The sequence below is a fragment of the Mercenaria mercenaria genome, unplaced genomic scaffold (genome assembly GCF_021730395.1).
Source record: "Mercenaria mercenaria strain notata unplaced genomic scaffold, MADL_Memer_1 contig_3757, whole genome shotgun sequence".
NCBI lineage: Eukaryota > Metazoa > Mollusca > Bivalvia > Venerida > Veneridae > Mercenaria > Mercenaria mercenaria.
In genome coordinates, this window is record NW_026461927.1 from 27,692 (window position 1) to 40,995 (window position 13,304).

Below are 13,304 nucleotides of genomic sequence, written 5' to 3' on the forward strand. Positions count from 1 at the left end.
CAAATCCCTCTATGGCTGGCAGAGTTATTGACTGGACAGGAAAAAGCCTTGTTGACATTTGTTTGACATTTGACCTCCAAACGTGACCTTGATCTTTGAGCTAGGGGTCCGGGTTTTGCACATTACACGTCATCTGATCATGAGAAACATTTGTGCCAAGTAATTTTAAAATCCCTTCATGGGTGGCAGAGTTATGGACCGTAGAGGAAAAAAGCCCTGTTGACATTTGACCTCTAATTGTGACCTTGACCTTTGAGCTAGGGGTCTTAAATTTGCGCATGACACATCGTCTTATCAGGAGGAACATTTTTGCCAAGTAATATTAAAATCCTTTGATGAATGACAGTTATGGACCGGACACAAAATTGCGGACGGACAGAAGGACGGAAGGACGGACAGAAGGACGGAAGAATGACGGACGGACGGAAAAGCGCATTCCTATAGTCCCCGAAACTTGTTTTTCAACCAGTAGGGGACTAATAAACAGAAAAATAAGAAAGAAACAACACTGTGGGACAGCACACATAACAAACACGCACAACAGTAGGGCACCTCCAAAGGACGACCGGTGGTCAAAATTATGGTGGGCATGATAACGTACTCATAGTTAAAGGAGAGAGGCAGCATAAGTATAAATGAAAGGGAAAGGGATGGGATGTGGCGATGGGGGTAATAAAGACTATTCAACATGAGGATTGAAATTTGTATCAAACATACAGGTGGTCCAAATATCTTTGCTGTAGCTTCAAGAACAAGAAAATAGGTCAGTAGGTCAGGGTAAAGAATATTAAAGATGAGGATTGAAATTTGTATCAAAAGTTATAAATATGGTCCAAATTTCTGTGTTGTACCTTCAAAAACAAGCAAATAGGTCAGTAGGTCATGACAGAGACTATTCAAGATAAGTATTGAAATTTGTATCAAATATTATACATGTGGTCAAAATTTCTATACTGTAACTTCAAAAACGAATAAGTAGGTCACACTTAAGACTTTCTACATGAATATATAAATCTGTATCAAACATTATAGGTTTGGTCCAAATTTCTTTGCCATTGTTTCAAAAACAAATAAGTGTATGTAACACAAGCGACCACCCGGGCGTTTCCTAAATTGTCACTAGGGTCAAGATTGAAACAATCTTGGTAAAGCGTGCCGCATACCAAATATCTAAGCTCAGGGATCTATGGTTTCAGAAAATATTTTTAAAAGTTTTTCCCAATAAAAGCCAATGTAAAAACTGTTGCCCCTGGGCGCAGTCAATTTTTATCCCATGGTCATTAGTTGAAGAACAAATTTGATAGTTAACAACTAGACTATACTAAACACCTAATATCTAAGGTCTTGGCCTTATTATGGAAAGGAAGATTTTTAAATGTTCTCCTTTGTAAGTCACTGTTAAACAAGTGACCCCCAGGCGGGGCATATATTGACCCCAGGGTCATCAATAGAACAATCTTGAGAGCTACTAGAGCATGCCACATACTAAAAATATAAGTTCTGGGACTTTTTAAAGTTTTTTCCCTATACAAGTCATTTAAACAATGTGCCCCCTTTCCCCCCCCCCCCCCCCACCCCGACATAGTGGGACAAGTTTTTACGATGCCACATACCAAATATTACCACAAAAGGCCATGTGGTTTTGTACGAGAAGATTTTTCGTATATAAGTCTATATAAACCACGTGACCCCCAGGACGGGACCATAATTGATAATAGGGGAATAATTTGAACAATATTAATAGAGGACCACTAGATGATGCTATATGCTCTAGACCCTGTGGTTTTAGGCAAGAAGAGTTCTGTATGGAATTCAATTCTTCAATAATGATTAAAGAAGACGATCTTAAGGATAGCCCTGTGAAGTTTCATCAAAATTGGTCTGGTTGTTTAGGAGGAGATGTTGTTTAAAGGAAAGTGTTGACTGACAACGCACGACGGACGACGGACAAGCCCTGACTATAATAGCTCCCCTTCGTGCCCAGGTGAGCTAATAAAACAAAAGAAATCAGGTGAAAATCAACCTACGTTGACATTTAGTTACAGATTGGACACAAAATGGACTTTAATTGTTGATATGAAAGAATGAAATGTGACCACCCCACATGTAGACAAAACTTGTTTGTTATCACATTTCTACTATAGGATATGTTATTGTTATATAAAAGATCCTGTTGCATTACTAATATGTTTATCAATGCTACTGAGTCCTACTGACAGAGTTTTTAACTTGATTTTTCGCTTTTGAATTTTTGTGTGAAAATCATGGCATATACATTTGTTAATATGGTATCAACTCACAGGTTTTGAGTCGCTGCCAGACTAAATGTAAACATATTTATATATTAAGACGTATATTGCGTTTGTTTTTTTTTTTAGTTTTTATTTATCAAACATTAAAAGACGAACGGGAAAGAGTATTTAAAATCAAATAAATAAAAAGTTAAAACAAAAAGAGACAATGGAGAAAATCACATTTTATTAAAATAATGTAGTATAATGTTGTTATTTTTTCTCGTCAAAGTTTGCCTTTACGTCTCTGTTGCTTCATGGAACCCAAATGTACATTTGTGAAAACTGTTTTTTTTTTTCTTTCTCAGCTTTCTTACTAAACTCTTTTGTGCATGGTGCGAGAATAATTTATCTAGAGTCAGATTCTATAGTTTAACAATACATTGTCATTTAATTTCCTCGTGATACAACATACCTGTTGTATTCTTAAAAAAGATTCTTTACTGTAAGTTTATAACATCAATCAATTTATTTTGTTACACAACGTTATAATTTTCATTGAACCTATTTCATTTTGGTGACATGACTATTGTAAAGGAAAGTCGGGAACTGCGAGCCAGCTGCCAAACCCCTAACTTCTATTTATATATCTTTTCTACCCTCATCCTTTAATTATTTATCTAAATTCGGAGGAGGAGGGAGTAGGTAGTGATATCCTAACAGAGAGGTGTCTCCACCCCGACTTCCTTAATTATCCCTATTCCTTATATGCGTTTGTCTGGTATTAAATGAAAAATGAACTTGATATGATCGAAACATTCAGATGAATACCAAAATAAATTGAAGAATGCTTAATTGCGTAAATGAAATTTTATATGCATAAGTTATATCTAAACATTCTGATGCTTACTTCTTCTATTTGGAATTCATTCTCTACACTTAAAAATCGAAACTCCGCATAATAATAATACATATGCATTTTTTTGTTCTTAAATTGTAAACAACCTGGATTTTTGAAAAGAAGAAAGTGGCTCTAGAAAGGTCTCGCTAGAACTTAATCTTCTCCTTATTACTTCTATTTATATAGCATAAAACCACGCCCCCCTCGGCTATACTAAAACTCGTTCTACATGTTTTGTAATACAGCTACGATAGGACAATAGTTATCCGCTATAAGGTGTAACGCGGATAACAGTTAATTTATTTGCCAGAAGAAATTTAAATAGATAAATTTTAAGCGACCATTTTATCATATTGCATACCTTTCCATCTTGGGTGTATTTTATATCTTAGCAAACTTACCGTGCAGAGGTAATCTCAAATTGGCTACCTCATTCAGAGCGCTCTGGACATAAAAAGTAAAAAGTCCCTTGTAAGAACTAGGACTTACCAGAGCTGCATGACGTTTCATTTTGGCGCAGCAGGTAAGTGTTAAGTGTTGGATAAAACTGCATTTCACCGGGTACAGTACACGGAAGTGGCAGATTTTATTAAACGTTCTTTTTTAAAAAATACATTGGACAGGACCGCATTGTCAATGAACACAATCATCGAGATTAACAAGTAAGGTCCATTTATAATTTTCTTGTTCATAACTAGTGTTTGCATTTTACTGTGTGTATCATTTCAATTCGTAATATACAGCTAAAAATATTTGCAAAAGCAAGATTTAACAAATCAGGCTGATATCAACCGTGTAATAATAGTAAAACACAGTCAAAGAAGAAAGTGTATCTGAAACACTACACATGCGATAAGTCTCAAAATAGTAAGAACCTTCTGATACAATAAATATTAGAAAGCTGAAATAATACTAATTTTTCAATTATAGTGAGTGAAGTTATATGTATTGAATACGCTATCAAAGTTACAGGACATTGATAAAATAATGTCAAACCTGGTATTTTTATTAACTATATCAATGTTTGTCAGGTGAAAATCTTTTAATCCGCTCATTTTACATCCGTTAATTGTTTGCATTATTTAAGAATTAATGTATAGAAAACTGTGTTTAACGTTACTAATACACGAAAAGAGGTTATACGTAAGCGGAATAATTTCACGAGGGGAGAGCCCGAGAGAATAATTCTGTCGACGTATAACCGATTTTGACTGTATTAATTTAAGTAAAACACGATTTTTCTATACATTATTTTAATTCTTTTATGCCCTTTATCTAAAACTTTAGAACAAATATAGTAACGTTCTTTCTGGGGCGCAACAAAACATTGACGTCATCGTACGGCAACGTGACGTCATTTAAGCGTAAGTGTGTTTTAACTGAAACAAGCATATTAGAACTAGCTTAAGTATCAAAATTGTGGTTCAGAGGGCAAAACAGACTTGCTTATTTTGTGAAATCCGTAAACGATTTCAAGACATCAATACTGACTTGATTGTTTCTTTTCCAGATTCATAATGGTCCGCCTCACGACAGTAATTATGGATATGCCTATGCGAAAAGAATGATTGATGTTTTGAACAAGTAAGTGATGCGTTTCCATTTCTAATGCAAAACCTTTCTTTAATATTATAAGAAGATGTACATAGAAACCCCATTGTAAAATATTTGTTTCTTAGGATCTATAAGAAAAATGACGCGATCTAAATTTTTTTAATTTTTGGTTTAACGCTATGCAGGCACAATTATATATCATATTGCGACTTCAAGATTTTGTTAGCGGAGGAAGACCACAGGTGCCTCTTCGGATATTATTTCATCATGGGCAGGCAACTAGGTAGAACAACCTACTGAACATGATGAAAGTTTATTCCCGAAACCAAGCGCTAATATAAATCAATGAGGTGCAAGCAATTTGGAATCAGCAGCTTTAACCATTGGGTCACGAAGGTCCCTAAAACGACTCTGTGTATTTATACATGCACTGTGCAATACATTTTCCCTATAGAATGGACTCAGGCTTTTATCTTTTTTGTTCCATTTTGCTTTAGCAGAATGTAAGATTTACCCCTTTACCGTTTTTTTTAATTCCTCCTCACATTCCTTTTCCATGAAGAAACGTTGTTGGTTCTTTTTCAGAGAGATTTCTTTTCTTCGTTGAGGGGCACATAATTGCTCTTTTCCTCACAACTACTGATATGCTATACTTCAGACGTCCAAAGTAGTATAACAAACAATAGTTAAATGTAATCTTTATATTTGATAAGTATATGACCTTCTCAAACAATTATAACAACATTTGCTAAAAAGTACATGGATATCTGTATTACATTTTTTTCTGCATAAAATGAATATAGAAATATCTCAAATTAAATATATTTTGCTATACTAGTATGTGTTTTGCTGCCATGTAGCTAGCTATATCAGTGAACATACTGTGGAATATTGGAGCCCTTATGCAACGCAAAGAAGTAGATATTCATGTACGAGGAATGTTTAGTAAAAACCTTGAAAGTGTTCAATAATAATTAAACTAATATTTAATGTTTGAACTTTTGGTATTTTAATTATCCAACAATGCTATAAATCAATACAAAGAACACACGTTATTTTTATTTAATTGATATTTGCCTGTTATCAAACATAATTATATAAAATATCTGGTGAAAACTATGAAAGACATAGCCTAGGGCAAATAATTCATCCTTAGATATCATGACAGATTAAACTTATTTACTATCTTAACCTATGTTCCAATAAAAGATTGAAAACTGTGATTACCTGTGCCAAACATTTGTTTTCAAAATTCATTAATTTTTCATAACACTTTCTTATTACCAGGCTTGTAGTTTGGGTCAAATGAATCTCTAACAGAGTCATCCACATTTAAAAGTCTGCATATCTGTGTACCTAAAATAAAAAGAAGAGCTGCAGGCAACGCTCAATGTCAATTGAATGGATACTTAAGTCGAAAAAAGGGGATTTTTTCTTTGTAAAAATGCAAATCAGAGATATGAAACCTCTTCAATGTATGTCATGTTGTCTTAGTGTACAAATGTGTAAAGTTTCAATTAATTCCTATTAGTGGACACTTTGATACTAGCTGACATACAAAACAATGCTAAGTCGAAAAGAGGTCATTATTTTGTATAATGCTAAGTACAGGTAAACCTGCGCATTAAATGTCAAATCTGCACAGTCAACAAGAGTGTAAACTTTTAATCTTTTCCCATTAGTGGGTAATGATACATCAGCATAAATACAAACAAAAACTGCTGTTGAGAAAGGTACAGAACTTTTAAATAAAGCAAACTAGCGTTATGGAACCTGTGCAGTGTAAGTGTGTGATGTTTCAATCCGTTTTTGCAAGCTGATGTCGACAAATGGGCGACTTCAATAGCTCTAACTATCTTCAAATAAGTGAGCTAACAATACTTAATGTTAAATGCTATTTATAGCTACCATATTGCTGTTTGTTGGACCTTTAGTCAAAGTAAGTAAAAACAAGATAAATGTGTAGGGACTCACAGTGAAACATGAACTCTACAACAATATCCTCTAGAAGGCATGTGGACACTCATGAAAATCAAAGTGTCTCTGATTTCAAAGGATTAATTCTGAAGATGAGGAACACCAAAAGAACTAAGTGACAATTGAGTTGAAGAGAATAGGGTTATATTATACTATACAGTGGATACTATGCAATACCCTTGTTTTTGGCTAAAATGGTAATGTTGAGAATGTATCTCGATCCTGACAAAATTCATTATACATTTTATTTACCTTTGATCTCTAAGCGTGAACTTAACTATTGAGCAACTGACATAGGTCACGAAATACACTGAATCATCATGGTAGACATTGGTGTCCATGAAGTTAATATTACGGCATCAATAAACTCCAAACTGACATTTGGCCCTAAAGTGTAAGCTTAACATTTAAGATCGGGACCTTTGTGTATGCGCACTGTCCTTTTTATGAGGCACACATTTCTTCAAAATAGAATTCTTTCCTTCTGCAATGCGTACAGTAGCTTTTGTCCTAACATGACAAACGGACGGATGGCACACAAAAGGCGACAACAAATCCAACAGACAGGCACAATGACTACTCTATCTGCACCAAAAACATTGTTTGGGAGGGTAATATCAATCAACAGGTTATCAAAGTTATATTACAAGTAATATAGGTCTTACTCCTTAAATATTTATTTTAGATCGATTGTGAATCAAGCTCTACGCTGTATGAATATAAATCACATCCAACATCTCTGTTTTGATGGGGTCCATTGTCACGACGGTATGCCATTATAGGCCAGATTCCCTTTAAATGCCATGTGTTAAGAAAGGAAATTACGGGTGACTTTTGTACATGTTATCTCGGCAGTATAAGAAGTTTGAATAAAAAAACGCCCTTAAGCCCCCTTTTGTCATTCTATTAAATTTCAACAAGCAATATCTACCATAACTAGGTTTTGTACTTGAGATGGTTGTATCTGTGTTTGAAACATATACAGTGTCATCATCTGATAAAGGTTAAAAATAAAATGAGCACACTGGGGTACTATATAAATGATTAATTAATCTTCTCATTTACCTTTAGGTGATATAATCTATTGTGTTAATAAGACCACAGTTAGATATAGACTAATTAAAATTAATTCCACTAAGCATGTTCAGAATTAATAAACTTAGACAGGGTAAATGTTCTGGCTTTGATCATAAAGGTCATATAGAAGGAAAAAATGCATGAGCAACATTGTTTTCTAACTTTTACTTATTTCAAAAGTGCTTCAATCTAAAAGCATTCCCTATTACTCATGATAATCTTACAAATCGGAACAGTATGGAAGGATCACCTTTTTTAAATTATACCGATTTTTGTTTAAACAATAAAATCTGTAAAATGGTCCATTGGAAGCAAATAATGCAACCAAGAAGAATACTAGCAGACTTGGTTTGATTGTAACAGTTTCCATTCCCAACATTATTATCATCCCTGCACCAGTCTTCATGGCCACCACCATTGCAGTCCTTTACATATAGATTTAAAATAAAACATCGACAATTCAGGTTTACTTGATTGGCGTCGGAAATGAATATACAGTCTCAATTGCTCATGCAAAAACATGATTCCAGCCACCACTGTCTGAAAAGAACTAAATTTAGTTATATTATGCCACATATGACTCCCACAATGTGGGCAAAATTGATACGAAGTAACAGCAATAAATGTCAGGGCATTTTCTTGACACAGACGTTGCCAATTAAAATAATTGTTATCTATTCTACATACTTGTTTATTTCTTTACTCAACCAGAGCTAAATTCCATATAAGTCCTGTCAAAGCTAATGACTATATGTTGCTGTTTTCTTATTAGAATTGTATCTATGCAGTATCCGTATACGTTAGATTATTGTATGAATTTTTGAAGACGGTGTTAGTTTTTGCCTTTTTCACTCATTTAAAATATAACTAAATAATTTCTGTGAAAATGATGTGGTCCCACTAAAAAATAAACCTAGAAAAAAACACTTTCTGTCTTATTTATTTCCTGAATTAAGGAATTACCAGCGGTTTCTTTAGAATATTCGCCATTTTGAAAAATGTTTCTTCGAATATTGCTTTCTAACAAAAGTTTTGCCAAATGTGTTGCCAAAAATTAAGGCTAAATAGTTAAAATATGGCTAATAATGTACCATTTAACCTAATACATTCTACTTTTTGCGAAACATAAAATCACTCTTATTTTTGGCTGATATTTGCCTAAATTTTACGCAAGATTTACAATGGTGTAGGGATAGGTAATTTCAAATATCTATTAAAGTAGATCAAGTTTGGTTTTGATATTTTCCTGATTGATACATATAATGATAAGTTATAATTGAAATAAAAAAAAATTCAAGAAAGCACTTTGTATTATCTAGAAAATATCAATTAAAACAAAAAAAAAACAACAAAAAATACAAAAATTCACCAGCTATTTACATAATTATTTTGTTCTTAATAAATCCCTTAGAAACACGGTGACCTCAACTTTTTCACTATACAATACAAATTAAATGAAATGAGGATCGAATTGTTCCCCTACATTATAACACATTTAAATGTATCAAAGTATCAATATTTTCCAAGAATGTTATATGAGCTCATTTTTGTATCTTATACAATAACAAGAGGGCCATGACGACCTAAGTTGCTGCAAAACGTTGTAATTTAATAAAAAAATAAACAAGCCTGAAAATAACCCACGCTAAATCTAATCAAAGAGTTTATAACTACAATCATTCTGATCAGTTACATTAATATTCTGTAGAAAATGCAACCTTCATATCGTTTACAAGCTTTTTCAATGATTTGACCTAGTGACATAGTTTAGTCTCTACAGAATCAAGTTTTGAAGTTGACCTAGAATTAATGAAGCTGGAGTAAAAATGCATATAAAAAGTCAAGAAGATATTTCTATGATTTACCGTAGATATCTATAGATTTGATCAAGACAAACATTTTGACCAGTAGTCATGTAGATCTAATAAAATACTTTTTTCAAATGACTTGACCTAGTGACCGAGTTTTTGACTCCACATGACCAAGTGTCAAACTTGAATAAAACTTTAAAAAGGCCAATATTTTGACTATGTTTTAAGCAAATGCAGTAAAAAAATGTGGCCTGCAGAGTAATTATCGTTTTTTTTATGTCATCTAGTGACCTAAATTGTTTAACAAGGATGATCTATTATCAAATTTGATTAAGAATTAATTGAGGAAAACATTCTGACCAAGTCCAAGTTTCATTTATTTATAGTCAAACTTGTTGGGTGTTAAAAGTCAAATTGTTGACAATGGATGGATGCAGACAAAACAGCAAACATCAAGCAGTTTGTGCTCAAGTGAGCTAAAACTCTGATCATATAAAAATGAGGGAATATGTTAAATGCAAATCAAAAACACAAGTGATTCTATTAAGAAACCTTGAACTTCACGGTACCTACCCTTGTGTAAAAACACGTCCCCGTGCGAAATATGATGCCAACAGTGACAGTGGTTAAGTAGATATAGATATATTTGACCGCCAAGTATGGTAGTGAGTGAGTTGGATTTTACGGCAAATAGACACAATATGGTCATATATCGCCGAGAAGAAGTCATATTGCAAACGCCAACTGTAAACATAAACATTGATGTAAACATGTAAAGCATACCTAAAAACATCCATGTAAAAATGTAAAGAACACTATGAATAATGTAAAACATACCTCTAAAAATATCCATGTAAAAATGTAAAGCATATTTAAAATCAGTTTTGAAAAATGCATATACGTATGCGTTAAAATATCAGTTGCAAACATAATAATATTGCAAGATGTAAATAAAAATATGAAATGTTAGATCTTTTGATATATTCTTATCTGCTTTAAAACGATAAAATATTTCCGACTGAAAAATTGAACGTCATAATATGCACTGCGTTGTGCAGCAAAGTCCACGGAGTCGATCAAAAATATGTTTAATAGTTAGCGGTGTTTGACATGGTACACATTCGGGTTGATCTTCTTTATTCAAAAGATAAGAATGAGTCAAACGGGTATGACCTAGTCGGCAGCGAGAAAGAATAACTTCCTCCCTGCGGACATATCTGTTCCCTTGCCATTCTTCTAGAGTATATTTGATATCATGAAGTTTATTGAATGAAGCATTGTTCCATGACGATTGCCATTTAGATAAAATGTATTTGTTTATATTGGTCCTAAATTCGGTATGTGGTTATTTCAAATTAGATTGTGATAATGAAAGGGATTTCTTTGCTGCAATATCAGCATACACGTTTCCATGAGTACCAACATGACTGGGAATCCAACAAAATATGATAGACTTTTCTAAAGATAGTTCATAAACCCTGAGAAGAATATTTTGAATGAATGGATTTTCCATATTTCGGTTATGAATTGACTGTAAAACAGAAAGCGAGTCGGAAAAGATAATACATTTTTCTTCACTATTTTTTATATAACATTTAGAGCTAAATCAATAGCTTTGGCCTCGGCTGAAAATATTATTGCATTATTTGGCAAACGTAATTCTGATTGACGAAGGAGGGTGACAGCAGCACAGCCAACCTTTGATTCATCTTTTGAATCGTCTGTGTAAATTGCAAAATAGTCCTTGTAAGTTGTCTTGATTTCACGATATTTGGACTTGAATATTTCGAGGTTTGTTTCAGACTTTCTAAAGGCAGTTTTCAAATCGAAAAGAACTGTAGGGGCATGGAGGGTCCATGGTGATGTATCTGGAATTGAATTTTCTTTAATACCATCGAATTTAAAGTCAATTTCATTATAGAAGATTTTATGCGAAATCCAAACGGTTTGATTTGTTTTGCTTTTTCTTCATATGAATCGGAGTACTTTGGTTTATATCCTTGACCTTTGAGGTACATGTCAAGGTCTTGCACACTGTGGGTCATTAATTGTGGGTAGTATATTTATCAAGTTATATCAAAATCCGCCATTGGAAGTAACAAAGCGGACACAAACTTCGGATGAACTATTGGAAAAGCACATCCATATAGTCATCGAAACTAGTCTAAGGACCAGTAATGGCCAAACAAAAATCATATTTGACTGGCTGACAAAAAGATTGAGTTCTTTTTCAATAAAGTATGATAACCATATTTCACGTTTTACAAAACAAACATTCAATTACCTTTAAGCACTAGTAAGGTTTACTGCCTGATTCTGGTCATCGCACAAGGAATAACATTAGCTTTTTTCGACATTACCAAGTTCAATCTGAAACAGGCTGGTAGTAATGATTAGCTAAAGCTAATGAAGTCTTTTTAGTAAACATTACTCAGTGTGCAGTGGATTAAACATTGAAACATCATGCAATCAAGTAATGAAACTTTTTTGGGTCATGTCTTGATTTATAGCTGTGAGACGTTTCATCAAAATCTACATTGTACAAAAATTTCTATTGGCGAAAATATTATGAAAGTTATGATTTTCCCATAGGCTCCCATTATGAAAAATTGCGAGAGGTCCATTTTTTTTTCAAATCAGTCTAGCAAAAATCAAGCACACGACCCTAACGTTTTTTTTCCCGAATTTTTGTAGGTATATTCTGAAGTTTTGAAAAATCCAAGTTTAATCAAATTCTACATTGTAGAAAAAAATCGATCCAAACGTGCAGAACTACCTTAAATGAAAAACAAACAAATAGCGATTATAACATGCAATGATTCACAAAAAGTAATGCTAATGCTAATGTATCCTATGTAATGCTAATTCAATTTGATGCATTATTATGACAAAACTGAGTAATGCTAATGCTAACTTTTGCAAGTAATTATTAACAAGTCTGACCTGAAATCCATGAGTATGAAGACAGGAACATTTTCTTAAACGTAATCTTTTGAAAAAACAAACAGAAATTAACAAATAGCATTTGTTTGCATTTCATTTGATGTACACTTATGCTATAACATTTCTTAGACCCTAATTGTAATGTATCTATACACTTTGTCACAATCTTCTTAATATAAATGATATGAACAAATAATACCCGAAACAATGATAATGAATGATAATTTTAGATTTTGAAGATACTGGGCAAAGTCATTCTTAGTTACAGAAGGGAAACAGTGTTCAAGGGTCAAACCTCTGTTACCTTGACCATTGATTATCTAACGGGTCATCTACTTCATAAGCCCGATCATGCTATCAAGTTTGAAGATTCTTGGTCAAAGATTCTTGACCTTACCTTTTTATCTATAAAGCCTCGAAACAATTTGGGTCATCTACTTTATAAGGGCAATCATGCTATCAGGTTTGAATGTTTTAGGTAAAGAGGTTCTCTTTATAGTTATGCAGACACTGTTTTGAAGGTTCAGGTCCATGTTATCTCGACATTGACTTACTGACCCCTAAACAATAGATCATGCTGTCAAGTTCAAGCGGTTCTCAAGTTATTGAGCAGAAATTGTTTTCACCGTTCAAGTCCCTGTAAACATGACTTTTGGCCTACAGATCCAAAACACAGTAGCGGTCATTTATTTTACAAGCCCGATCGTGCTGCCAGAGTTGATGGTTCGGGGTCATGTGGTTCTAACATTATTGGGCAAAAGCCGTGTTCAAGCTTGTGGCCCCTGTAGTCTTGATGTTTGATCTACTGAC

At 33.5% G+C, this 13,304-nt stretch overlaps 1 protein-coding gene across 1 annotated transcript in view; it reads left to right on the forward strand.

The window, feature by feature from the left end:
- Positions 1–13,304, forward strand: part of LOC128553376 (GDP-L-fucose synthase-like) — a gene marked incomplete at its 5' end in the record, with an annotated part of 54,813 nt that overhangs the window by 23,474 nt on the left and 18,035 nt on the right. Inside the window, one exon of the mRNA XM_053534515.1 lies at positions 4,643–4,716. Coding sequence (XP_053390490.1) covers positions 4,643–4,716 — 74 coding nt within the window. The remainder of the gene's footprint in view (positions 1–4,642; positions 4,717–13,304) is intronic.